General features: G+C 47.0%; 1 protein-coding gene across 3 annotated transcripts in view; it reads left to right on the forward strand.

The window, feature by feature from the left end:
- Positions 1–267: 267 nt before the first annotated feature.
- eif2ak3 (eukaryotic translation initiation factor 2-alpha kinase 3) overlaps positions 268–27,704 on the forward strand; it is a 97,317-nt gene continuing 69,880 nt past the window's right edge. For all 3 annotated transcript variants that reach the window (XM_072576989.1, XM_072576997.1, XM_072577006.1), the window contains exons 1-2: positions 268–632; positions 7,061–7,190. In XM_072576989.1, coding sequence (XP_072433090.1) covers positions 376–632; positions 7,061–7,190 — 387 coding nt within the window. In that variant the 5' untranslated portion in view covers positions 268–375. The remainder of the gene's footprint in view (positions 633–7,060; positions 7,191–27,704) is intronic.

A 27,704-nucleotide genomic window follows, 5' to 3' on the forward strand; every position in this document is an offset into this window, starting at 1 on the left:
TATGCGCCCAGAGCCGATTGGGCAAGCGCAGAGCGGGCGGCCAGCCCCTTGACCAATCACAAGACGAAGACCCCCCCGCCCCTCAGGGAAACGGTGATGAGTGGTCGCAGAATGTGAGTGGCATTGATATTGTGCAATCAGGCACTGGAGGGCGGGTTCTAATGCCATGATCTGATCCGGTATTGGTCATTCCCATCGGAGTGACGTAGATGCTAACCAATCGGTGGACGGGAGGGCGTTGCCGCTAAACCCCGCCCACAGCCTCCCTTCCTAACGGACCATAACAAACAGAGAGGAGAAGGGCCGGAGTTGAGAGTTTTCCGGGTGTCAGCAGCTGCCGTTGGGTCTGCTGCTTCTGTCGTTCATGTCCGATTTATGGATTCCTGTCTTCGGTTCGGCCCCTTGGGCCGCTCTCTCCTTCTTCTCTTTCTGGCGGTGGCCGTTGCTGTAGCCCAGGGGCAGCCGCTCCCCGAGGCTCGGGTTCCGGCTCCGGCTCCGCCCGAGGCCGCCTGTGTCCGCGGGGTGAAGCCGATCGCAGTGTCCGGCTCGCCGGCGGGAGGAGGCGGCTTGGAAGCGGTCGTGGAGGACGATGAGGCGGAGGAGAGTGATACGAGCGGGGAAGATCAGCTCAGGTAAGGGAGCGTCCTCCCAGTAAACCCGACCGTCTCTTCGCCCCACACCCCCCCCCCCACCCCACCCCCCACCCACACCCCCCCCCCACCCCACCCCCCACCCACACCCCCACACTGACCACACTGTCCTCACTGTCCTCCTCCCCACACCCCCCACATTGACCACACTGTCCCCATCCCCACACCCCACCCCACCCCCCCCACCCCCCACACTGACCACACTGTCCTCACTGTCCTCCTCCCCACACCCCCCACATTGACCACACTGTCCCCATCCCCACACCCCACCCCACCCCCCCCCCCACCCTCCACACTGACCACACTGTCCTCCTCCCCACACCCCCCACATTGACCACACTGTCCTCCTCCCCCCACCTCACCCCCCACATTGACCACACTGTCCTCCTCCCCACCCCCCACCCCCCCATTGACCACACTGTCCCCATCCCCACCCCCCACCCCCCACATTGACCACACTGTCCTCCTCCTCCCCACACCCCACCCCCCCACATTGACCACACTGTCCCCATCCCCACACCCCACCCCCCACATTGACCACACTGTCCTCCTCCCCAATCCCCCCCCACCCCCCCACATTGACCACACTGTCCTCCTCCTCCCCACACCCCACCCCCCCACATTGACCACACTGCCCCCATCCCCACACCCCCACATTGACCACACTGTCCTCCCCCCTCCCCACCCCCCCACATTGACCACACTGCCCCCCTCCCCACCCCCCCACATTGACCACACTGCCCCCCTCCCCACCCCCCCACATTGACCACACTGCCCCCCTCCCCACCCCCCCACATTGACCACACTGCCCCCCTCCCCACCCCCCCACATTGACCACACTGCCCCCCTCCCCACCCCCCCACATTGACCACACTGCCCCCCTCCCCACCCCCCCACATTGACCACACTGCCCCCCTCCCCACCCCCCCACATTGACCACACTGCCCCCCTCCCCACCCCCCCACATTGACCACACTGCCCCCCTCCCCACCCCCCCACATTGACCACACTGCCCCCCTCCCCACCCCCCCACATTGACCACACTGCCCCCCTCCCCACCCCCCCACATTGACCACACTGCCCCCCTCCCCACCCCCCCACATTGACCACACTGCCCCCCTCCCCACCCCCCCACATTGACCACACTGCCCCCCTCCCCACCCCCCCACATTGACCACACTGCCCCCCTCCCCACCCCCCCACATTGACCACACTGCCCCCCTCCCCACCCCCCCACATTGACCACACTGCCCCCCTCCCCACCCCCCCACATTGACCACACTGCCCCCCTCCCCACCCCCCCACATTGACCACACTGCCCCCCTCCCCACCCCCCCACATTGACCACACTGCCCCCCTCCCCACCCCCCCACATTGACCACACTGCCCCCCTCCCCACCCCCCCACATTGACCACACTGCCCCCCTCCCCACCCCCCCACATTGACCACACTGCCCCCCTCCCCACCCCCCCACATTGACCACACTGCCCCCCTCCCCACCCCCCCACATTGACCACACTGCCCCCCTCCCCACCCCCCCACATTGACCACACTGCCCCCCTCCCCACCCCCCCACATTGACCACACTGCCCCCCTCCCCACCCCCCCACATTGACCACACTGCCCCCCTCCCCACCCCCCCACATTGACCACACTGCCCCCCTCCCCACCCCCCCACATTGACCACACTGCCCCCCTCCCCACCCCCCCACATTGACCACACTGCCCCCCTCCCCACCCCCCCACATTGACCACACTGCCCCCCTCCCCACCCCCCCACATTGACCACACTGCCCCCCTCCCCACCCCCCCACATTGACCACACTGCCCCCCTCCCCACCCCCCCACATTGACCACACTGCCCCCCTCCCCACCCCCCCACATTGACCACACTGCCCCCCTCCCCACCCCCCCACATTGACCACACTGCCCCCCTCCCCACCCCCCCACATTGACCACACTGCCCCCCTCCCCACCCCCCCACATTGACCACACTGCCCCCCTCCCCACCCCCCCACATTGACCACACTGCCCCCCTCCCCACCCCCCCACATTGACCACACTGCCCCCCTCCCCACCCCCCCACATTGACCACACTGCCCCCCTCCCCACCCCCCCACATTGACCACACTGCCCCCCTCCCCACCCCCCCACATTGACCACACTGCCCCCCTCCCCACCCCCCCACATTGACCACACTGCCCCCCTCCCCACCCCCCCACATTGACCACACTGCCCCCCTCCCCACCCCCCCACATTGACCACACTGCCCCCCTCCCCACCCCCCCACATTGACCACACTGCCCCCCTCCCCACCCCCCCACATTGACCACACTGCCCCCCTCCCCACCCCCCCACATTGACCACACTGCCCCCCTCCCCACCCCCCCACATTGACCACACTGCCCCCCTCCCCACCCCCCCACATTGACCACACTGCCCCCCTCCCCACCCCCCCACATTGACCACACTGCCCCCCTCCCCACCCCCCCACATTGACCACACTGCCCCCCTCCCCACCCCCCCACATTGACCACACTGCCCCCCTCCCCACCCCCCCACCCCCCACATTGACCACACTGCCCCCCCCCCACCCCCCCCCACCCCCCACATTGACCACACTGCCCCCCCCCCACCCCCCCCCACCCCCCACATTGACCACACTGCCCTCCTCCCCACCCCTCCCCCCCCCCCACATTGACCACACTGCCCTCCTCCCCACACCCCCCCCCCCACATTGACCACACTGCCCTCCTCCCCACCCCCCCACATTGACCACACTGCCCTCCTCCCCACCCCCCCCACCCCCCCCACCCCCCCACATTGACCACACTGCCCTCCTCCCCACCCCCCCACCCCCCCACATTGACCACACTGCCCACCCCCCCACATTGACCACACTGCCCCCCCCACCCCCCCACATTGACCACACTGCCCTCCTCCCCACCCCCCCACATTGACCACACTGCCCCCCTCCCCACCCCCCCACATTGACCACACTGCCCCCCTCCCCACCCCCCCACATTGACCACACTGCCCCCCTCCCCACCCCCCCACATTGACCACACTGCCCCCCTCCCCACCCCCCCACATTGACCACACTGCCCCCCTCCCCACCCCCCCACATTGACCACACTGCCCCCCTCCCCACCCCCCCACCCCCCACATTGACCACACTGCCCCCCCCCCACCCCCCCCCACCCCCCACATTGACCACACTGCCCCCCCCCCACCCCCCCCCACCCCCCACATTGACCACACTGCCCTCCTCCCCCCCCCTCCCCCCCCCCCACATTGACCACACTGCCCTCCTCCCCACACCCCCCCCCCACATTGACCACACTGCCCTCCTCCCCACCCCCCCACATTGACCACACTGCCCTCCTCCCCACCCCCCCCACCCCCCCCACCCCCCCACATTGACCACACTGCCCTCCTCCCCACCCCCCCACCCCCCCACATTGACCACACTGCCCACCCCCCCACATTGACCACACTGCCCCCCCCACCCCCCCACATTGACCACACTGCCCTCCTCCCCACCCCCCCACATTGACCACACTGCCCTCCTCCCCACACCTCCACCCCGCCACATTGACCACACTGCCCTCCTCCCCACACCCCCGCCCCGCCACATTGACCACACTGCCCTCCTCCCCCCCACACACTTTGACACTTGCCCCTTCTCCCACTACACCCCCATTCTTGCCACTTGCCCCTTCTCCCACTACACTCCCATTTTTGCCACTCTCCCTTCCTCTCTCTTTTGCTCGTCTTCCCTCCCGCTGCCCCCCCCCCCCCGCTGTTGACACTCTCCTCCTCCTCTCTCCTTTCCTTTTCCCCCATGACCCCTGCTCCTTGCCCTCACTGTATTAAGTTTCATGTAACGAAGAAGAGCTCATGTTGATAGGTGAACATCTTCAAAATTAATGTTCATTTCCTATGGATATGTAAGAATGAGAATCAAGGTGTACAGAAAAGAAGTTGAAATACTTCAGTAGAAACTGAAAATTAATGGAATGACTTCAATCTAGGTTTAGTTTAAAATCACACAACACCAGGTTATCCAACAGGTTTGTTTGGAAGCACTAGCTTTTGAAGCGCTGCTTCTTCTGGTGGTTGTGAAGCAGGGCCACATGACACAGAATTTATAGCCAATATTGTTTGCTATAACCTGGTGTTGTGATGTTTTGTTTTTAACTTTGTCCACCCCAGTTCAACACCCCAGTACCTCCGAATCATAGGTTTAGTTTGACATTTTTCTATTCTCATGGAGCTCCTGTACTTCATTTAACCTAGGAGTAATAATTTGTGTTCAGTTGTTGAACATGACCTACGTGAAACAACATATACTAATCCACCTCAAGTAAACTTGCAAACTATGATTTATGGCTGTCTCGTGATTAATAGTTCTTAGCTACACTTCTTCTAGGAGCAATTTAAATTCAGTGCAGGAACACGGATGCTTTTAGACTGAACAGACCAGTTCTAACTGCTGGCCAGTGCTGAAAGTTCTCAGAAGGAAGTAAAGTTTTAGCAACAGAAAAGAATTGAGTTGGAACATCTGCGGGCAGTGTTCCTAGATCTTTGGTTGATTTCCACACTCGATATTACATAATTTCTACTTAATTTTATGAAACCCTTTTGCAGTGGAACCATTTCTATTAGGATCAATAGAATAAACCCATCCTAGTGGATGAGAGAAACTCTGGTCCACCAAACATGACCTTGTTTGTTTGCAGGCATACTTAACTTTTTTGAATGAATATTTAAAGAATACAAAGGATATTAAATTTTTTTTAATAGTTGTTGCAAGTATTTTGATAAACAGGTCGTGATTTGATTTTGAGATACAGTGAGAATGTTTGCCTCAAGGCTTTGTAACTTTACACGGAACTGGTATGATTTTATTGTTTAAATGTTGGCATATGTTTTGTTCAACATTTCGCAATACCTTTTAATATAACACTACAAGTTAACTCTGTCGATGATGATGGTTCACTCATCAGTCAGAAGTTGCACGTTGAAATTACAAGTGCAAAAAGAACTAAGAAGTAGCATCTTAAGACAATGTTTAAAAAATCAGCCATTTGATTGAAGAATGAAGAGCCACAGATAACTCTTTTTAGAGAGTAGAGGGCAGCAGAAACAGGTAGAGATTTAAGCATGTTTGGGTAATCATCAAGCAGTTTCAGCTACAGGACCACAAGTGTCTTGCTTGGAGTAGCTCCAAGCAGCCAAAGGACTATACACATGATTGCAGACACGGCAGGATCAGTGTTTTAGGAGTTTTTGGTGCTAATGAGCAGAGGATCAAGGGATTGCTGATGGCCTCGGGAGAGAGATGAGAATGGCTTGAACAAAAAATGTTTGCAAATAGCTGGAGTTCCTCATTGCCTTTTGTGCTGTAAATTCTGCGTAGGCCTGTTATATTATTTAAGATGGTCTTTGTGGACACAATACAAGTTTGGAAGGGATTAATATTCTATGATTTATGAACACTTAATGGTAAGGTCCTAGGGAGTGTTGCTGAACAAAGAAACCTTGGAGTGCAGATTCATACCTCCTTGAAAGTAGAGTCATAGGTAGATAGGATAGTGAAGAAGGCATTTAGTATGCTTTCCTTTTAATGGTCAATGCATTGGTTACAGTAGTGGGGAGGTCATGTTGTGACTGTACAGGTCATTGGTTAAGCCACTTTTGGAATATTGCGTGCAATTCTGGTCTTCTTCCTATGGGAAGGACGTTGTGAAACTTGAAAGGGTTCACAAAAGATTTACAAGAATGTTGGCGGGTCGGAGGATTTGAGCTACAGGGAGAGGCTGAATAGACTGGGGCTGTTCCCTGGAACGTTGGAGGCTGAGGGGTGACTTTATAGATGTTTATAAAATCTTGAGGGCATGGATAGGATAAATAGACAAGTCTTTTCCCTGGCGTGGGGGTATCCAGAATTAGAGGGCAAAGGTTCAGGGTGAGATGGGAAATTATAAGAGAGACCTAAGGGCCACTTTTTCACGCAGAGGGTGGTGCGTGTATGGAAGGAGCTGCCAGAGGAAGTGGTGGACTTCCAATTACACCATTTGAAAGGCATCTGGATGGGTATATGAATAGGAAAGGTTGAGAGGGGTTTGGACCAAGTGCTGGCAAATGGGACTAGATCAGGTTAAAATATCTGGTTGGCATGGATGAATTGGACAGAAGGGTCTGTTTCTGTGCTGTACATCTCTATGACTCTATTGAGCACTGTGGAAGCATGTGGTGTAAAGTCTGGAAATCACACCAGCCAGTTTTATAGAAATTCATCAATGGAATTTTCAGTCCTTATATGGCTCCTACCAAGTTTGTAACTTTTTTGAGGAGAAAACATTTTTTTTGTCAGATTCCTTACTCTGATTGTATCTGCTGGCAGATCCCTGGTTATTGTAAGTATGATGGATGGTCGCATTGCAGCATTGGATCCAGAGAATCATGGAGTCAAGCGCTGGGAGCTTGATGTGGGTGCTGGTTCTTTAGTCTCAGCCAGTCTCAGCAAACCTGAGGTAAGAGGCAAATGCCATAGTCTGCAATATCTTAACAGTTTTATATTATAACCTTCTTTGTTTCTGCTTATGTCCATCTACCCAAAGCCACACTGATGCTCGTTGCCTGCAGATACAACCATCTGAAAGATTTCTTGCTTCCTATTGTCCACCTTCTGTAGACTTCAGCTCATTCCGCATGCTATCCCACAATTAGACTTGCTGTCCCAAATTTACTATATTTGTGGATTTGTCCATTGTGTATTTGTAGAACCAACTCCTGTCCTGCACCTTGCTGGAGCCCTGGATTACATCAACTTTGGCCTCTCTACAATTCCCTGTTTACTCTGGCCATTTGTTCAGCTGTTAAGCTTGAACTCCCTTCCTAACCTCTCTCTCTGCCTCTCCAACCCACCCTTTTCCTCAAGATCTACCTCAAAACCCACTTGAGAAACCTGTTTTAATTTGAGCCTTTAGTCATCCCACCTAAATTGATGCTGTTCTGAAGAAGATGTTTTCATCTGCAAAACCTTTTCAGATTTTTTTAACTATTCAAGGTTTTTGTTGCAATTTCTATGTTGAAATGTTTGTACATGTTTTGTTTTTAATTTGTTGGTGCATTGCATTGTAGACATAGATCAGTTAGTAATGCTTCCAACCTGTTGTGAGATAAAACCCTACTGCAGACCTGGTATTTGTTTAAACATGTTTAAAAAGAAAATTCATGTTCATGGGATGTTGCTGTCACTGGCAAGGCCAGCATTTCTTGCCAATCCCTAATTGACCAGAGGGTAGTTATGAGCTGATGACATATTTGTGTGTTGTGTGTAGCCCAGACTAGGTAAGGATGGGGCAGCTTTCTTTCCCTAAAGTATGTTATTGAACTAGGTGGTTATATATGACAACTGATAATAGTTACATTAATATTAATTACACATCTTTGGTGCAGCAAGGACTTAATGTGGGCTTCCTGGCTCAGTGGTGGTCCTACCCTTATGCTACAAAAAGTCCTTCTAAGGGATATTAAATTTATTTTTTATATAAGCGCAAGTGGAGATTTTTTTTATTAACTTGTTTGTGGAAACTGAGAATAGAACCCAGACCTCAAGGCTCTAAGGTATGCACACTACCACATAAGCTCTCCTTAATTGATTTCAAATATCTTCATCTGTGACAGTGGGATTTCAACTTCTCTTTTCCCAGAACATTAGTCTGGGACTCTGGTTTATTGGTCTATTAACTTTACCTCTTTCAGTTGTTGCTTCACTGATTGATTGGTTTCCTTGATGTCCTGTCTGAATTCACTTTACCACTGTGACAGCACTCTCCCCAGTGTGGAGGGCAAAATGCAGATATGTATTGTATGCCTGCTTAGAGTAGTTTTTTTAAACAGACTGTTCAGGCATGTTATGACACGCATCCAGGGCCAGTGGAGCTTGAACTCTGATCTGGTTTGGAAGTAGGTACACTACCATTGTGCCACAAAAAATAGTTCTAGGCAACATTAGGATGAGATATTTTGTAATTACACACTTCTGAAGCTGGTAGGAATCAAACCTGGGTCTCCTACCTCAAAGATGGGGATACTATCACTGTACCAGAAGTCCCCTTTTAGGAGCTAGTTCCTCTTTCATATCTACAGATGCTCTTAGATATGACTAAATGTTTGTTTGGATTCCCATCACCAAATCAGTTGTGGCCACAGAAGAGGGACAGTTAGTCAGCCAGCAAATATGATACTCTCCAAAGCTTGCTGAATCGACCTGTTAATAGACAACTTGGCTAAGCCCAAGGGAAGATTGCTTGAAGGTCCTCTGACGTGGCCACAATGCTGCACTGAAGCCCAAAGATCAGGAGCATGGGGCTGAAATGCAACCTTAGGCTAAACAAAAGATTTTTTAATTGACAATAAAGGAGGTGCATTCACCCACAGCTAATATGTACATGATCCACAGACTCCACGACATGTAAAACAAACTGTTGGGGTGGGGATCTGTGAACTGTTGTGATCTGCACTTATATTGGACCCCTGTGCACAACACTCTTCACATCAGATTCCTGACAGAAAGTTGAGTATTCCTGCAAAAGGAGCGCCATCCACATCACATGGGAGTAAATAAGTACCCCAGGCATGTCTGGGAAGTTGAAGTGGACGGTGTGCAATAACAGCCCATACAAAAAGGATCTATTGCCAGGTGGAACAATATGTAGGGCGTTCTCATGAGGCTCTTCAGATTGTAAGGAGGTTCAGTAACCTGGGGCCAAAGTGAAATTCCATCCGAGCAGCAGTACATGCAGACCAGATTGCTGCACACCTATTCTTCCAACTGGTGTCTGAGCACTGACATTTTTAGGCCATGACTTTGACTTTATTGACAGGACTTAGAGGTAGTCACTCCCCAGATAAAAGAAAAAGACAGATCGGTGACAGTTAGGGGACAGAAAGGGCAGTGCAGGGATCCCCTCAACAATAAGTATATCGTTTTAGATACTGTTGGGGGGGATGACTTGCCAGGGGAAAGCAGTGGGGCACCTGCTGCTCAGAAGGGAAGGGGGAAGAGGAGCAGAGTGGTAGTCATTGGGGACTCGATAGTTAGGGGGACAGATAAGAGGTTCTGTGGGGACGAGAGAGAGACTCCCGGTTGGTGTGTTGCCTCTCGGGTGCCAGGGTCCGTGATGTCTCTGTTTTTGGGATCCTTGGGGGGAGGTAGAGCAGCCCCAAGTCGTGGTCCACATTGGCACCAACGACATAGGTTGGAAGAGAGATGGGGACTTGAGGCAGAAATTCAGGCATTTAGGATGGAAGCTTAGAATTAGGACAAAGAGTTGTTTTCTCTGGTTTGCTGCCCGTGCCACGTGCTAGTGAGGTCAGGGATAGAGAGAAAGGAATTGAACACGTGGCTACAGGGATGGTGCAGGAGGGAGGGTTTCGGGTTTTTGGATAATTGGAGCTCTTTCTGGGGTAGGTGGGACCTCTACAAGCAGGATGGTCTTCATCTAAACCAGAGGGGTACCAATATCCTGGGTGGGAAATTTGCTTAAAGCTATTAAGGTGGATTAAAACTAATACAGTTGGGGGATGGGAACCAAAATTGTAGGACAGGTACAGAAGAGGATGAGAGTAGGGAGTTCCAAAATCAAGTATCTGACACTGGCAAGCGAGAACCTGGTTTGAAGTGTGTGTACTTCAACGCAAGGAGCATCCGAAAGAAAGTGGGTGAACTGGCAGCGTGGGTTGGTACCTGGGACTTCGATGTTGTGGTGGCCATTATGGAGACATGGATAGAGCAGGGACAGGAATGGCTGTTGCAGGTTCCGGGATTCAGATGTTTCAGTAAGAGCAGAGAAGATGGTAAAAGAGGGGGAGGTGTGGCATTATTGATCAGGGACAATATTACAGTTGGAGAAAGGATGTTTGGGGACTCGTTAACTGAGGTAGTATGGGCTGAGGTTAGAAACAGGAAAGAAGTCACCATGATGGGAGTTTTCTATAGGTCTTGCATCTAGACTAGAAGAGATGGAGGTTCACAAGGAAGATGTATTAGAAATACTGCAGAGTGTGAAAATAGACAAGTCCCCTGGGCCGGATGGGATCTATCCTAGGATCCTCTAGGAAGCAAGGGATGAGATTGCCGAGGCTTTGGCATTGATCTTCAAATCATCATTGTCTAAAGGAATAGTGCCTGAGCAAATGTGGCTCCCTTGTTCAAAAAGGATAGTAGAGGCAACCCTGGTAATTACACACCAGTGAGTCTCACTTCAGTTCTGATCAGGGGCAGTCAGCATGGGTTTGTGAAGGGTAGGTCATGCCTAACGAATCTTATTGAGTTTTTTGACAAAGTGACCAAACAGGTAGATGAGAGTAAACCAGTTGATGTGGTGTATATGGATTTCAGCAAGGTGTTCAATAAGGTTCCCCACAGTAGGCTATTATACAAAATGCGGAGGAATGGGATTGTGGGAGACATAGCTGTTTGGATCAGTAATTGGCTTGCTGAAAGAATACAGAGGGTTGCAGTTGATGGAACATGTTCATTTTGGTGTCCAGTCACTAGCGGCATACCGCAAGTGTCGGTGTTGCTCATTTTTATAAATGACCTGGATGAGGGCTTAGAAGGGTGGGTTAGTAAATTTGCGGGCGACACTAAGGTCAGTGGAGTTGTGGATAGTGACGAAGGATGTAGTAGGATGCAGAGCTGGGCTGAGAGGTGGCAAATGGAGTTTAATGTGGACAAGTGCGAGGTGATACACTTTGGACGGAGTAATCGGAATGCAAAGTACTGGGCTCTTGGGAGTGTAGGTGAGCAGAGAGATCTTGGTGTCCATGTACACAGATCCCTGAAAGTTGCCACCCAGATTGACAGGGTTGTTAAGAAGGCATACAGTGTTTTGGCCTTTATTAATAGAGGGATTGATTTCCGGAACCAGGAGGTTATGCTGCAGCTGGACAAAGCTCTGGTACGGCCACATTTGGAGTATTGTGTACAGTTCTGGTCACCGCATTATAAGAAGGATGTGGAAGCTTTGGAAAGGGTGCAGAGGAGACTTACTAGGATGTTGCCTGGTATGGAAGGAATGTCTTACGAGGAAAGGCTGAGGGCCTTGAGGCTGTTCTCGTTAGAGAGAAAAAGGTTGAGAGGTGACTTAATAGAGGCATACAAGATAATCAGAGGGTTAGATAGGGTGGACAGGGAGAGCCTTTTTCCAAGTATGGGGACAGCAAACATGAGGGGACACAATTTTAAAGTGAGGGGAGATAGGTATAGGACAGACGTCAGAGGTAGTTTCTTTACTCAGAGTAGTAAAGGTATGGAATGCAACGGTAGTAGATTCGCCAAGTTGAAGTGCATTTCAGCCGTCATTGGACAGGCAAATGGACGTACATGGAATAGTGTAGGTGGGATGGGCTTCAGATTAGTATGGCAGGGTGGTGCAACATCAAGAGCCGAAGGGCCTGTACTGCTCTGTTTACTTCCACCAGGTAATCAAATCCATGATGGATTAGTGAGAACTGATGTCTATTTTGTACTTTTGTGAACTCCCTTAACTCCACAGTGCTTGAGAGAGATACTATGAGCTGGAGGAACTGGGTGGTAGATATTTTCTAATCGCCCTGTTCAGAGATGTTACGACACCTCTGGAGCAGCTGGGACTTGAACCTGAATTTTCCAGCTTGATAGCAAATTAGCCTTTTTGTATACTGTTAGAGGTATCTCTCTTCTTCAGAGTCCCATCGTTCATTGCAACCTTCATGCTCACATGTTCTCTTGTTGGCTTTAAGGCAGTGACATGAATTGGATGTCTGTTGTGACATGGAAATATTCACTAATCCAGTCAGGATCAGTCTGAAGTTGGATTAGTGCCAAATTCAGCTAGTTAAGTTTCGAGTTACATCTGTGCTATGAACTTTGTAGCAAATGCTGATGCAAGTTTAGAGACAATAACATGATTTAAGTAGAAGCTTGTGTGGATCCCCTTGGCGTTGAAATGTTTACCCTGTAAATTTATTCAGATTATAGTAAACTCCAGAGTATTGTTTATATTTCTTTTGGTCATTAGTGACTCAGATGAGGCAAAGAGAGCAAATATTTGATATTGTGTATAAATATACACATCTTCGTTCTCAAAGTTAATTGTTATTTTCATATTTATTCAACAGCATGGTAATGTTACTATTCTGTATAGCAGCTTACAATACGAAGGAGTAATTATAAAATGACCCATTCTATCTCTATGCATGTCCTATGCTGCAAATGATTATGCAATCGTCTCCATAATCTATGCTCATGGATCAAAATTTACCAGGAAATGTCTCTGCATCTCTCCTATTCTCTCGTCGCTAATTTTTCAAATAATGGCCACCAGCATACATTGGTAACAGTATGTATCATCTACAAGATGTACCGCAGTACCTGTCAAGGCTCCTTTTGACAATATGTTCTAAACACATGACCTCTGCCACCAAGGTGAAAGTGAGTTCTGCAGGCGCTGGAGATTAGAATCAAGAGTGTGGTGCAGGAAAAACACAGCAGATCAGGCAGCATCCAAGGAGCAGGAGAATTCACGTTTCGGGCAAAAGCCCTTCGTCAGGAATGAGGCTGGGACCCTTGTGGAGTGGAGAGATAAATGGGAGAGGGGTGGGGCTGGGTGGAAGGTAGCTGAGAGTGCAATAGGTGGATGGAGGTGGGGGGTAAAGGTGATAGGCTAGGGGGGAGGGTGGAGTGGATAGGTGGGAAGGAAGATGGACAAATGGGACAGGTTATGAGGATGGTACTGAGCTGAAAGCTTGGAACTGGGATAAGGTGGGGAAGAGGAAATGAAGAAACTGTGGATTGTATCATCGATGCCATGGGGTTGGAGGGTCCTGAGGTGGAAGATGAGCTGTTCTTCCTCCAGTTGTTGGATGGTAAGGGAGTGGTGATGGAGGAGGCCCAGGACCTGAATGTCCTCTGTGGAGTGGGAGGGAGAGTTGAAGTGTTTGGCCACGGGGTGGTTGGGTTGGTTGGTATGGGTGTCCTGGAGATGTTCTCTGAAGCAGTCTGGGAGCAGTGGGTACAGTAAATGACATGTGGAAGTGCAGGTGAACTTTGATGGATGTGGAAGGCTCCTTTGGGGCCTTGGACGGAAGTGTGGAGGGAGGTGTAGCAAGAAGAATAAGGGCATCAGATAATTGCAAATGCCGCCACATACAGTCTTGAGTTAGAAATTTACCACTACTTCACTTTCATTAACGTTGATGTGTCTACACCAAATGGGTGGTAGTGGTTCAAGAAGGAAGATCATAGCAGCTTGAATAAAGTTAGAGATGGGTGTAAATGTTAGTGGCACTTTCAATCCATGAATAAATCTTTTGAATAAACTGAAGAGAGTTCAATGCTCCAAATTCTATGAGCTTAGTTTGGTTACATAAAAATATTGTGCAATTTAATGGCTATTTCCTTAGAAGCCTAGAACACCTTTGAAATAGTTTGCAATGTGCTTAATAATTAAATATTAATTTAAATAAGAAACTTCATTAACACATTGGTACACCAGGCCTTTAAATATTTGATCATACTGCAATTTCATTGTATCAGTGCTTCTTTTATTGTTTTGTGATCAATTCCAATCAAAAATAACAGTTGCGATATGTCTTAAAATTAAATGAATAATTGCTTTCTGACTTTTACTGCTGCTATGTCAAGATTTGACCACCTTGTCTCCTGATAATATGGAATATAATTAGATTATTATATGGAGGTTGGCTGGATGGCCGGTTGCTTTGTGATTCAGAGCGATGCTAGCATGGGTTCAATTCTTATCGACTGGGGTTACCATGAAGGTCCCTCCTTCTCAATATCGCTCCCTTCAATTGTAGTGACCCTACAATGAGAGCGGAGTCTTATAAGGATGATAGAAACTTTACCATTTTAAACTTATTTTTATGCATTTCACGCTTTGGATTATTTTTGTGCTGTCTGAACATTTGACTTTTGGGGGGTACTGGTAGTTAGCTGTTAGAATATAAACATGAATGTAAGGTGTTCTGCTGATTTTGCTGTTTGCTTACAAGGTGTGAGGCAAGCTAAATACCTCCATCATTTGACTATGAAGGACTTCTGCAGTAACCATTAAGATCCCTGGGGTCGGGGAGTCCAGAACTAGAGGGCATAGGTTTAGGATGAGAGGGAAAAGATATAAAAGAGATCTAAGGGGCAACTTTTTCAGAGGGTGGTATGTGAATGGAATGAGCTGCCAGAGGAAGTGGTGGAGGCTAGTACAATTGCAACATTTAAGAAGAATTTGGATGGGAAGGGTTTGGAGGGATATGGGCTAGGTGCCGGTAGGTGGGACGAGATTGGGTTGGGATATCAGCATGGACAGGTTGGTCCGAAGGGTCTGTTTCCATGCTATACATCTCTGACTCTATAAACTACGCAATCTAAATGAGAATAGGCCTAGAATAATAACTTTTTGACCTCTATGGTATCTTCTGTGAGTGACATACAGTAAGCTTTATCTGTGTTCTTCTCAAAGCTGATTACAGCTTTTGATGAGCTTGCCCACACTATTCTGCTCCAGGGGATTTCAAGAGTGGGGGAACGTTTTTATGGTGAGAGGAGAGAGATTTAAAAAATGAGGTGCGCACTTTTTACACAGAGGGTGGTTCGTATGTGGAATGAACCTTCTGAAGAAGTGACCAAAGGGTGTTTATAAATTTCTTGAGGACAAAAGGGTAACTAGGGAGAGAATAGAGCCCCTCAAAAATCAGCAAGGTGGCCTTTGAGTGGAGCCACAGGAGATGGGGGTGATACTAAACCAGTATTTTGCATCAGAGTTTGTTGTGGAGAAGGACATGGAGAATATAGAATGTAGGGAAATAGATAGTGATATTTTGAAGCGGAGGTGCTGACACACAAAAGTGGGTAACTCTCCAGGGCCTGATCAGGTACCCTAGAACTGTCTGGGAAGCTAGGCAAGTGATTGCTGGGCCCCTTGCTGAGGTGTTTGCATCATTGATAGTCACAGGTGCGGTGCCGGAAGATTGGAAGTTGGCTAACAGGGTGCCACTATTTAAGAACGTTGGTAAGGAAAAACCAGGAAATTATAGACCAGTGAGCCTCCTGTCAATGGTGGGCAAGCTGTTGGAGGGAGTCCTGAGGGACAAGATTTACATGAACTTGGAAAGGTAAGACTGGTTAGAGATAGTCAGTCAGTATGGCTTTGTGCAAGGGTAATCATGTCTCACAAACGTGATTGAGTTTTTTGAAGAAGTAACAGAGAATTGATGAGGGCAGAGTGGTAGATGTGATCTATGTGGACCTCAGTAAGGTGTTTGACAAGGTTCCCCATGGGACACTGATTAGCAAGGTTAGATCTCATGGAATTCAAGGAGAAATAGCCATTTGGATCCAGAACCTGCTCAAAGGTAGAAGACAGAGGGTGGTGGTGGAGGGTTGTTTTTCAGACTGGAGGCCAGTGACCAGCGGAGTGCCACAAGGATCCGTGCAGGATCCACTACTACATTTATGTAAATGATTTGATGTGAATGTAGGAGTTATAGTTAGTTTTATGACGGTGTAGGTGTGTACTGTAACTTTTGAGAGCATGGAAGCTAGCAAGGATTGGCTGAAAGCACAGTGTGCTGAACAACTTAAAAATCTAACATTTAACTGAAACAAATAGCTGGAGTTGCATTGCCATGGTACAAATTCACATTCAGCTAATCAGTTTAAATTATGCCCCAGAGACCAAAATCCAATCTAATTTGAATTTAGTGTTTTGATGACATCAAACCAATGAAATCATCTGATGTTTTGGGGTAGAAACTGGATATTTTGAATGGTTAGAGAGAGAACAGCAAAGAGCACCCACAAGTAAAGACTGCCTGCAGAAAAGCTCTGAAAGAAATTTGTGCAGCAGAAGACTGAAATGGACATAGAGAAATCTACAGAGAAAGTTCAATGTCTGAAGGTGACAACTGGCTTTGAAATTGATTTGCCGTTAAGAGGGAATTTATTGGATCAGTATTGTAGAGTGGGAGGTAAAAGATAGGTTTAAGAGAAAGGAGTTGTAAGTAGTGGTTCTAATGTTCTCTGTTAGACTTGAATAATTTAATTGTTAATGTTTACTATAAATAGTGAAATCTTGGAAACTTTTTGCCTCTCAAAATTTGTTAGATTATGGTGCGAGGTGAGCTTCTGTGTGTCGGGTTGAAATTAGCCGAGGGGTTTACCCCATGTCGTAACATTAGTAAGTTTACAGATGACACCGAAATTGATGTAGTGGACATCGAAGAAGATTACCTCAGAGTATAACGAGATTTTGATCAGATGGGCCAATGGGCTGAGAAGTGGCAGATAGAGTTTAATTTGGATAAATGCATGGTGTTGCATTTTGGAAAAGCAAATCAAAGCAGGATCCACTTATGTCATTTATGTAAATGATTTGATGTGAATGTACACTTAGTGGTAAAGTCGTTCAGAGTATTGCTGAACAGAGAGACCTTAGAGGGCAGGTTTGTAGTTCCTTGAAAGTGGAGTCATAGGTAGCTGGGATAATGAAGGAAGGTATTTGGTATGCTTTCCTTTATTGGTCAGAGTATTCAATACAGGAGTTGGGAGGTCATGTTGTGGCTATGTAGGATGTTGGTTGGGCCACTTTTGGTTTGTGTGCAATTCTGGTCTCCTTCCTATGGGAACGATGTTGTGAAACTTGAAAGGGTTAAGAAAAGTTTTACAAGGTTGTTGCCAGAAGTGGAGGATTTGAGCTACAGGGAGAGACTAAATAGGCTGGGGCTGTTTTCCCTGGAGTGTCGCAAGCTGAGGGATGACCTTTTTGTAAAGGTTTATAAAATCATGTGGGGCATGAATAGAATAAAAAGCCAAGGTCTTTTCCCTGGAGTGAGGAAGTCTAGAACTCGAGGGCAAAGGTTGAGAGTGAGAGAGGAACATATAAAACGTACCTAAGGGTCAACATTTTCACACAGAGGGTATACGTGTATGGAATGAGCTGAGAGAGGACATGGTGGAGGCTGAGGACATGTCCCTCAGCAGCACAATCAGAAAACATAATGTCAGGTTTCTTTCACATGCTATTGTAACCTATCTTGACCATGATATGACCCATGTCATCCAACCTCACTGCCTCTTGTTACCTGTAGACTCAACTGTTCCAATGCTTTCCTGAACTGCCACCCATTTTGTTTGTAATCCTGTGAATTGAGCTCAACCAAAGCTCTGGCTATACCCTAACTTGCACTAAGCTTTCTTTGTGAGTCATAGCTCTGCTTGCTGGCCTTATTGCTCATAGTCCAGCCAAACTTTAAGTTTCAACATTCTCAATTTTGGGATTTCAAATCTTTCCATTACTTCACACTTTTTCTTACCCCATGTCGCATAGTGCTGTGATTTCAATATTCCTCCAATTCTTAAGAATTCTTAAGGCTTAAGGACACCTATTTTGAAGTTATAAACTCTCTAATTCTCACTGAATCTCTTTCTGCTCATTGTATACACTGTTGTTCATTATTTGTTCGTGACGAATCTGTCGAGATGCACAATTAAGACCATTACGGAACACTTCAACCCCAGGGCATCAATGTGGACTTCACCAGTTTCCTCATTTTCCTTCCTCCTCTTTCTCCTCCCCCTGTCCGCGCCCCCCCACCCCCACATCACCCCCAATTCCAAACTTCCAGCTCAGCACTGTCCCCATGACTTGTCATACCTGCCTATCTTCCTTTCCACCTATCCACTCCACCCTCTTCTCTGACCTTCATCCCACTCCCATTCACCCATTGTACTCTTTGCTACCCTCCCCTATCCTCCTCCCTGACCTATCACCTTCATCCCCACCCCCACTCACCTATTGTACTCTAAGCTACTTTCTCCCCACCCCCACCCTCTTCTCATTTATCTCACCACCCTTCAGGCACTCTGCCTATATTCCTGATGGAGGGCTTTTGCCCGAGACGTCGATTTTCCTGCCCCTCGGATGCTGCCTGAACTGCTGTGCTTTTCCAGCACCACTCTAATCCAGAACCATGTATTGATTTATGCCCATTCTTTCTTCCTCTCAACAACATACTAGTTCAATTTTTGCTTTTCACTTGGTTCATGGGTTGCAGATACTACTGCAGCAATATTGTCTATTGGAATTGCTCTTGAAAGTGCTGGTAAATGGAAGCACTGCAATGTGATGGGTGTACTTTCACAGTTTATAGAGTCAGCACAGCAACAGACCCTTCAGTCCAACCAACCCCAGCCAAACATAATCTCAAACTAAACTAGTCCCATCTTCCTGTGCTTGGTCAGTTTCCATCCAAACCTTTCTTATTCATGAACTTGTTTAAATATCTTTTAACATTTTAACTGTATCTGCATCTACCACTTTCTGACAATTCATTTCACACATGAACCACTCAGTGTTTTTAAAAAGTTGTCCCTCATATCCTTTTTTAAAAACTTTCACCTCTCACCTTAACACTATGCCCCCTATTCCTGAAATCCCCCACTCTATGACCCAATCCTAGGGATTTATCTACCTTTATGTATTTTGTACTCTCCATCATCTTCAATGTTGTTCTTCATTTAAATAATCACCACCTGTATTCTTCTGGCCAAAGTTCACACCTCACATGTTCCCACAATATAATTCACCTGACTAAAATGCCACCTCCTACCACCCTCCATTTACTGTTAGTGACGCTTAGGATTTTGATACAGCGATCATTAAGGAATGACAAAATATTGTCAAGGTTGTGTGGCTTGGAGGGAACTTGCAGGTGGTGGTGTTCCCATTATATCTGATGCCCTAAATGGTAGAAGTCATGGGCTTGAAAGATGCTTTTGAAGCAGGCTTAGTGAGTTTCTGCACTGCACGTTGTGCATAGTATATACTGGCCCTACTATGGATTTACTGTGATAGAATACCAACCAAACAGGTTGCTGTCCTCTGGACACTAAGTTTTTTGTGTTATTAGTGTTACACATATACAGATGAAGAATATTCCATCATACTCGTCCTAACTTGTGCCTTGTAGGTGGTTAATAGACTTTAGGTATGCAGAGGTAAGTTATTTGCCACAAAATGTTTAACTACAATATTTATATAGCTGGTCCAGTCAGCTTCTTGTGAATGGTAATGTTTGCGGACCTTGTTATCTTAGGAGTTGCAAATACAACGATCAAGAATGAGTCGCTTGGCCCATCAGAGTGTGGTACAGCTGGTCAGGCAGCATCTGAGAAGCAAGAGAGTAGACTTTTCGACCATAAGCTCGTCTTCAGGAATGTGGGGGTGGAGGTGGGGGTCTGAGAGCTAAATGGGAGAGGGGTAGGTAGCTAGGAATGAGATAAGTGGGGGTGATGGTGATAGGTTAGACTGGAGACTGGAGGGGATAGGTGGGAAGGAAGGTGGACAGGTAGTATAGTTCAAGAGGGTGGTGCTGAGTTGGAGGGTTAGATCTGTGATAAGGTGGGGGGGGGGGGGGGGGGAGGGGAGACAAAAAAACTGGTGAAATTGACATTGATTTTATGTGGCTGGAGGGTCCCAAGGCGAAAGATGAGGTGTTCTTCCTCCAGTTGTGTGGCTAGGATTTGGCAGTGGAGGAGGCCCAAGACTTGCATGTCCTTGGTGGAGTGGGAGGGGTGTCGTCCCGTTCCCACATCAAAGCAAAACACTCAGATACATGGTACAGTTTTACCTCCTTCATCTTTATTCTGGGTCCTGGAGGGAGAGTGAACAATCACCCATGTGCACAGGGTTCTCAGTCTTCTCTGGAACAGCAGATTTTTTTTTTAAGGCAAGTCCCAGGCAGCAGTGGTGGAGGCAGACCTCTGGCAACAGCAGTGGTGGAGGTCCTGGGGAGGGGCCCAAGGCAAGTCCCAGGCAGCACCAAAGCGAGTCCTGGGCAGCAGTGGTGGAGGTGGGCCTCTGGCAGCAGTAGTAGTGGAGGTCCTAGGAGAGGCCCAAGGTGAGTCTCAGGCAGCAGCAGTGAGGCAGGCCTCAAGCAGTAGCAGCAGAGGCAGGTCCGGGTAGGGTCCCAGGCAGCAGCAACACTCCCTTGACCTGGGTGAGGCTCTGGCAGCAGCTGTGGAGGTAGGCCAACAGTAGATTCTTAATGAATTATATCGTCACTTCAGAGAGGAGCATCCAGGTAAGGCAACATACATTTTGATTGGGTGACCGTTACAATCAATAAGTGTCAGCAGTAGAGATTAAGCCATCTGCTGTTACGTAATGAATGTTGTAACCTTGTTAATTGGCTTCGCGTAATGAATACTTTTCACCTTGTTCACTGACTTTACATACTGAATGATTCAACGAATGCTTTTCCATCTTGATAACCCACTACCCTTGCCTCAAGTACCTCATTTACTGCAAGTTCTTATCTGAGTCATGTTTAGCTGAGCCTCTTGTTTCACAAAACTTAAAACTTAACTCTTTCCCTACGCGTTCATACCTTATACACTTTCTCAAGGGGAGTTGAAGTGATCGGCCACAGGGTAGTGGGGTTGTTTTGTGCGTGTATCCCAGAGATGATCCCAGAGATGTTCTCTGAAATGTTCTGCAAGTTGACGTCCTGTCTCCCCAATGTAGAGGAGACCACATTGAAAGCAACAGACGCTATAGATGATGTGTTTGGAGATGCAGAAAAATCTCTGCCAGATGTGGAAGGATCTTTTGGGGCCTTGAATTGAGGTGAGGGAGGAGGTGTGGATGCAGGTTTTACCAGTCTTGGGGTGGCAAGGGAAGGTGCCAGGAATTGAGGGTGGATTGGTTGGGGGGTGGCGAGGACCTAACAAGGGAGTCGTGGAGGGAATGGTCTCTGTAGAATGCTGAAAGGGGTGGTGAAGGATATATCTCGCTGCTGGCGAGTTCTGACTGTAGGTGATCGAAATGGCGGAGGATGATGTGTTGTACCCAGAGGTTGATTGGATAGAAGGTGAGGACCAGACAGGTTCTGTCCTTGTTGTGGTTGGAATGATGGAGTTCAAGGACGGATCTGCAGGAAGGTGAGGAGATGTACTGAAGGGTACTGTTGACTACGTTGGAGGGGAAATTGCAGTCCTTGAAGTAGGAGGCCATCTGGGATGTTTTGGAACGGAATTGGTCTTCCTGGGAGTAAATATGGCAGAGGAACTGGGAGAAGTGGGTAGTGTTTTTACAGGAAGAGGGGTGGCCCATCAAGTCTGTTGTGGCATTCAACATATTGTGGCTGATCTGGTTTTAACCTCTGCTGTGCATTCCTGCAAATTTCTGAAATCTTTTTCAATAACTATCTATCACTGCCTTAAACACATTAGATGCAGAATCTTTCAATATATTTTGAGGATGGGAATTTGAAAGACACTCAAAAGAAAATACTTCACCATTTTAAATGGGCAACCTGGTATTTTTAAACTGTAACTAAATGGAACTGATTGATCATTTCAATTATTATTGCTGACCTTGAGAGAGCAGAATATCATTGACAATTTTTGATTAGAGCCCTAGCCTGAGGAACATGTGCATCAGTGCCCTGAGACTGAGATGATTGCATTTCAACAATCTCCGCCATCTTCCTTTTATGTTTGGTGCAAATCTAATCATTGCAGTGCTTTATTCTGGTTCCTGTTGTCTTCAATTTTGTTTGAGGTCATTGATACCATGTTCAACTATACTCTTTCCTTACCCCTCTCTTTTCCTCTAGCAGCTAACTATTGATTTATTTTCCCATGGCTGTTATGTGGTTCTTGTGGAACCCACAATAAGCAAATGCCTTGTTGCTGCATGTTATCACTGTTGACAATACCTTTTATCATTTTGAGGATACATTGGAGCAATAGTTGGCAGGGTAATAAACTTGTGATTTTGATGCTACTGTTACTCATGTACTGTAAATGCCTTGTAAGTAGGTCAAATGACTAAGCTAACTTCATCAAATGCAGTTGTGCTGACTTGTGGTTGTAGCCATGTACTATGGTGTGTGGATATGGGTTTATACATTTGCAAGTTAAACATTTGAGCCTATGCCTATTTAACTTTGGACCTTTTTAAAAGAAAAAAAATTCTTGGCAACATTTTTATACTTTCATGTGATTACCTGTAAACACTACATTCTTGTGACTCAGAATGTTGACTGTTCCATTGGAGGACTGATTGGTATTCTCTAAGCAATTATGCTCTGATATCAGCAACAGGAAGGTTACTGCCCCACTTATACCATCCAGCAGACTTTATCCACTGACCTCTTTTCTATTCTTTCCATGTCTTCCTTTGTTTCCAAAAACACCATTTGTTTCCTTAAATCTTGTTTTAAATGTACAGGTATTACATACTGATCATAAGCATGGAGAAAAATGAGGACTGCAAATGCTGGAGATCAGAATAGAGAGTGTGGTGCTGGAAAAGCATAGCAGGTCAGGCAGCATCTGAGGAGCAGGAGAATTGACGTTTCGGGCATAAGTCCTTCATTAGGTATGAGGCTTGTGGGTCGGGGCAGAGAAATAAATGGGAGGGGTGGGGTGGGGTTGAGGAGAGGTAGCTGGGAAAGTGATAGGTGGATGAAGGTGAGGGAGAAGGCGATAGATCAGGCGGGGCAGTGATGGAAGGGTCGGTGGGGTGGGGGGAGCGATACCAAGCTGGTGACTTGGGACCGGCACAATGTAGGGGGCAGGAAATGGGAACGCTGTTGCATTCCACTTTTATCCCATGTGGTTGCAGGCTTCCAAGGCAGAATGAGGTGTTCCTCCTCCAAGCATCGGGTGGTAACGGTTTGGCGGTGGAGGAGACCCAGGAGCTGCATGTCCTTGATGGAGTTGGGGGAGGGGGGTGGGTGAAGTGTTCAGTCACGGGGTGGTGGGCTTGGTGGGTACGGGTGTCCCAAAGATGTTCTCTGAAACGGTCCACAAGAATGCATCCTGTTTCCCTTATGTAGAAGAGACCACACCGGGTGCAATGGATGGAGTAAGTGACATTGGTAGAGGTACAGGTGAATTTCTTACAGATGTGACTCCCTTGTCTGGTCCACACCCACCACCAGCCCACTCCTGGCATCTTTCCCTACCACTGCAGGAAGTGTAAACCTGCGCCCACACCACTCCCCTTACCCAAGGGATCCTTCCACATCTGTCAGAAATTCAGCAGTACCTCTACCAAGAACAAAGGCATGCACGGGAATTCCTAGAAGCATGGCATTCCCAACTGGAACTCTATCATCAAGCTCATCAGGTTAGACCCCATCTACCACCCCTGAGAAAAGGAACAGGAGGTGACTTCACCATGGGAAATCACACCACAAGAAATGACACCACCAACCCAAACATATGAATGGAAAGCAGGAATTATCAACAGTGCTTTGCCTGAGGCCCACTGAAGATGTCACCTAGTAGGGTGACGAAATGTCTATAAATGAACCTTCCAGCTCAGTGAGCAAATTTACATCCAAAACCTCACTCTGAGCTACGAATCTTCTTAAAACTCACTTACCTCTATTAATGTCATCTCCTGCAACCATTGCATCTGGCGTGGTCCCCTCTACATTGCGAATTGTTTGGGAGAACATCTCTGGGACACCTGCGCCCACCTTCCCATGGATGAACACTTTTTTTAAATTTAAATGCATTCATCACCCTGTAATCTTCTTGGATTTTTCTCAGTCTAGTTTTTGGAAGATGATAGCCAAAGCATTCACTCTTTTCATGGCCACCTTCTTTAGTAACCTGGGATGTAGGTTATCAAACCTTGGGCATTGATCAGCTTTCGATGTCTTTATGTTGTCTGGCACTTTTTCTCCTCTTAATGCTGACTTCTTTCTATTTCTTAGCGTATCAGGGAAAATATACACTGCCTTTTCCTTATTCTCTATGATCATTTGTCATATTTCAGATTGTAAGGAACCTAAATTTGTCTCAGCTAAGTGGATATGGGGAATGTTGAATCAGCCATGATCCTATTGAATAGTGGAGCAAGCTCGAGGGGCCAAACAGCTGACCTGTTCTTAATAGTTACCTGCTGGGTTCTTTGTGTTCTTTTTGCATCCTTCAAAGCAAACTGTAAGAGCTTCTACATGTATCTTGCAAGCTTACACTCAAGCTATGTTTCTCCCCTTTAACCAGTTTCTTCATCCTCCTTTGCTCAATTCGAAACTGCTCCCAATCCTCATGCTTGCTAAACACTTTGTGTGATTCTCCCTTAGATCTAATGCTATCCTTAATTCATTTTGTTATCCATTGTTGGGCTGATTTTCCTGATGTATTTGTCCTCTAGAAAGAAATATATAAATATTGAAATGCATGAATTTGTTTTTAAAATAATAGCCATTGCTTATCCACCTCATGTCTTTCACTGAAATTGTAGCCAGTTTGTGCCTCATCCTCATGATTTCCTTTTATGTTTAGGACCCAGCTTTGGATTAAACTTTGTTTATTTTCTGTTGCATTGAAGAATGCCATCAAATGTGGTAACACTTTCCTGAAGGAATTTGCACAAGCAGATTATTAATGAATCCTTTCTGATAGCCTGGTTCCTAGTTTGTTCCTCATAATGTCAGTCTTAAAACAAATTTTGTACACAATTCGTGAGCCACTGTATAATTGCACATGTGGTTTGCCCATTCTGTGTGTAGATTAAAGCCATCGATGATTACTCCAGCCTTCTTGGTATGTGCATGTCTCGTTTTATTTTAACTTGTGATTACTGAGTTTTTTGTATGTTATCTGAATATATGTTTTTTGGCCTCTTGCTTATTAGCTCTACTGAGACTGATCCTGATCATTCATTGAGATTTTCTGAGCAAACATGCTTTTCCACTATTGGACTCCCTTTCTTTTGCCTGTTCTTCCAAAACATTGAATAATCTTAGCCTTGGTTACCCTGCAACCTTGTCTCTGTATTTCAATCATTTTGTATCCTGTTACAACTACTGTGCATTCAGATACGGTACTTGACTGAATGGAATGCATCGCATCATAGAATGTTAAAAGAAGTTGCTACAGAAATAGGGTGTGCTAGTAGTAATCTGCAAGAATCTTTAGATTCTGGCAAAGCCCCAGAAGTTTGGAAAATTGTCAATGTAGCAGCATCTTTTAAAAAGGGAAGAAGACAAAAACCAGTGAATTAGCTTCACATCCATCATTAAGAAAATGCATCCTTCATCTGTGATGAAGGATGTAATAATAGAGCACTTAGAAATATAAAACATGATTAAGCAGCATCAGCATCGCTTCACAAAGAGAAAATTATGTCTGACAAATTTTTAAAATTTTCAGGAAAGTGACGAGCAAGATGGGTAAAGAAGAGGCAGTGGATGTAAGAAGACATTTGATAAGTACTGTGCAGTTGGCTACTTAAGCTAAGAGCCCATCGTGTTGGAAGTAATATGTTGTCATGGATAGAGGATGGGCTAACTAATGAAGAAGTCAGTGTTGGGCTGATGGTTGTGAGGATGCTGCCTCAACTGCTGTGCTCTTCCAGCACCACTAACCGAGAATGATGGTTGTGAATGCTCTGTGGATTTTCAGAATTTTCACTTGTAACTAATGGAGTCCCACAAGGATCAGTGCTGAGGCCACAATTATTTACAATATGTAATAATGAATTAGATGAAGAATGTACTGTCGCTACGTTTGTGGACGACACAGGTGGGAAGACAATTGGTGAGGATGAAACCGTCTACGGAGTGATTAGCCAAGTCAAGTGAGTGGACAGAAACCTGACACAGAATACAATGTGGGAAAGAGCATACATTGGAAGGAAGAAAAGAGGTGATTATTTAAAGAGAGCACAACTATAGAAAGCTATAGAACAGATGGGTTTTTAAAATATTCATTCACAGAATGAGGGCATTGCTTATTATTGCGTAGAGGACCGTTAAGAATCAACCACATTGCTATGGCTCTGAAGTCACATGTAGGGCAGACCAGTTAAGGATGGCAGTTCCTTTCCCGAAGGGGCATTAGTGAAACAGATAGATAGACTTTTTCAACAATTGGATTTGTGGTCATCATTAGACTTTTAATTCCAGATTTTTATTGAAACCACATTCTATCATCGTCTGTGCTGGGATTTGAACCCAGAACATTACATGGATCTCTGGGTTAACATTACAGTGGCAATATTGCTTGATCACCATCTTCCTGAGAGGGAGTTTGGGAGTTCTTGAGCACAAAAAGCTAGGATTTAAGTTTAACAGGTAATGGGTAAGGTAAATGAAATGTTGAAGTTTAATTCAAAGGCAATGGACTATAAAGTGGTGAGATTTTATGACAACTATACAAGGCACTAGTCAGACCACACCTGCAATACTGTGACCGGTTTTGTCTAAGGAAAGATATATTGCCTCTGGATGCAATCCAGAGAAGATCACAAGCTTGATCCTGAAAAAAGGTGGGACTGTGGCATGGTGGCTCAGTGGTTAGCAGTGCTGCCTCACAGCACCAGGATCCCAGGTTAGATTCCCGCCTCTGGCGACTGTGCAAACTCCACACAGACATTCTCCCTGTCTCTGGGTGCTCCAGTTTCCTCCCACAGTCCAGAGATGTGCAGGTCAGGTGAATTGGTCATGCTGGATTGCCCATACTGTTAGGTGCATTAATTAGAGGGAAATGAGTCTGGGTGGGTTACTCCTTTGGAGGGTCGGTGTGGACTGGTTGGCTTGAAGGGTCTGTTTCCACACTGTAGGGAATCTAATCTATTTTATGAGGAGAGCCTGAATAAGTTGGGTTTGTACTCTCTAAAGATTAGGAAAGTAAGAGGTGACCATATTGAAACTTGGAGGACTTGACAGGGTAGATGCAGAGAGACTTTTTTTTCTACTTGAGAGTCTGTAGAATTTTTTTCACCATGGAGTGATGTCAAGACTGGGTTGTTAAGTATGTTCGAGACTGAAGTAAACAGAAGTTTAATGAGTAATGGATTGGAAGGTTATATAGTGAACAGTACAGCACATAGTGGCCCACCATGATTGTACCATCTATGATGCCATTCTAAACCAATCCAATCTGTCTGCAAATGGTCCTTGTCTATTTATTCCCTGCCTGTTGATGTCGATGGAAACATCTCTTAAATATTGCT

Source organism: Chiloscyllium punctatum, chromosome 1 (assembly GCF_047496795.1).
Source record: "Chiloscyllium punctatum isolate Juve2018m chromosome 1, sChiPun1.3, whole genome shotgun sequence".
NCBI classification, from domain to species: Eukaryota; Metazoa; Chordata; class Chondrichthyes; order Orectolobiformes; family Hemiscylliidae; genus Chiloscyllium; species Chiloscyllium punctatum.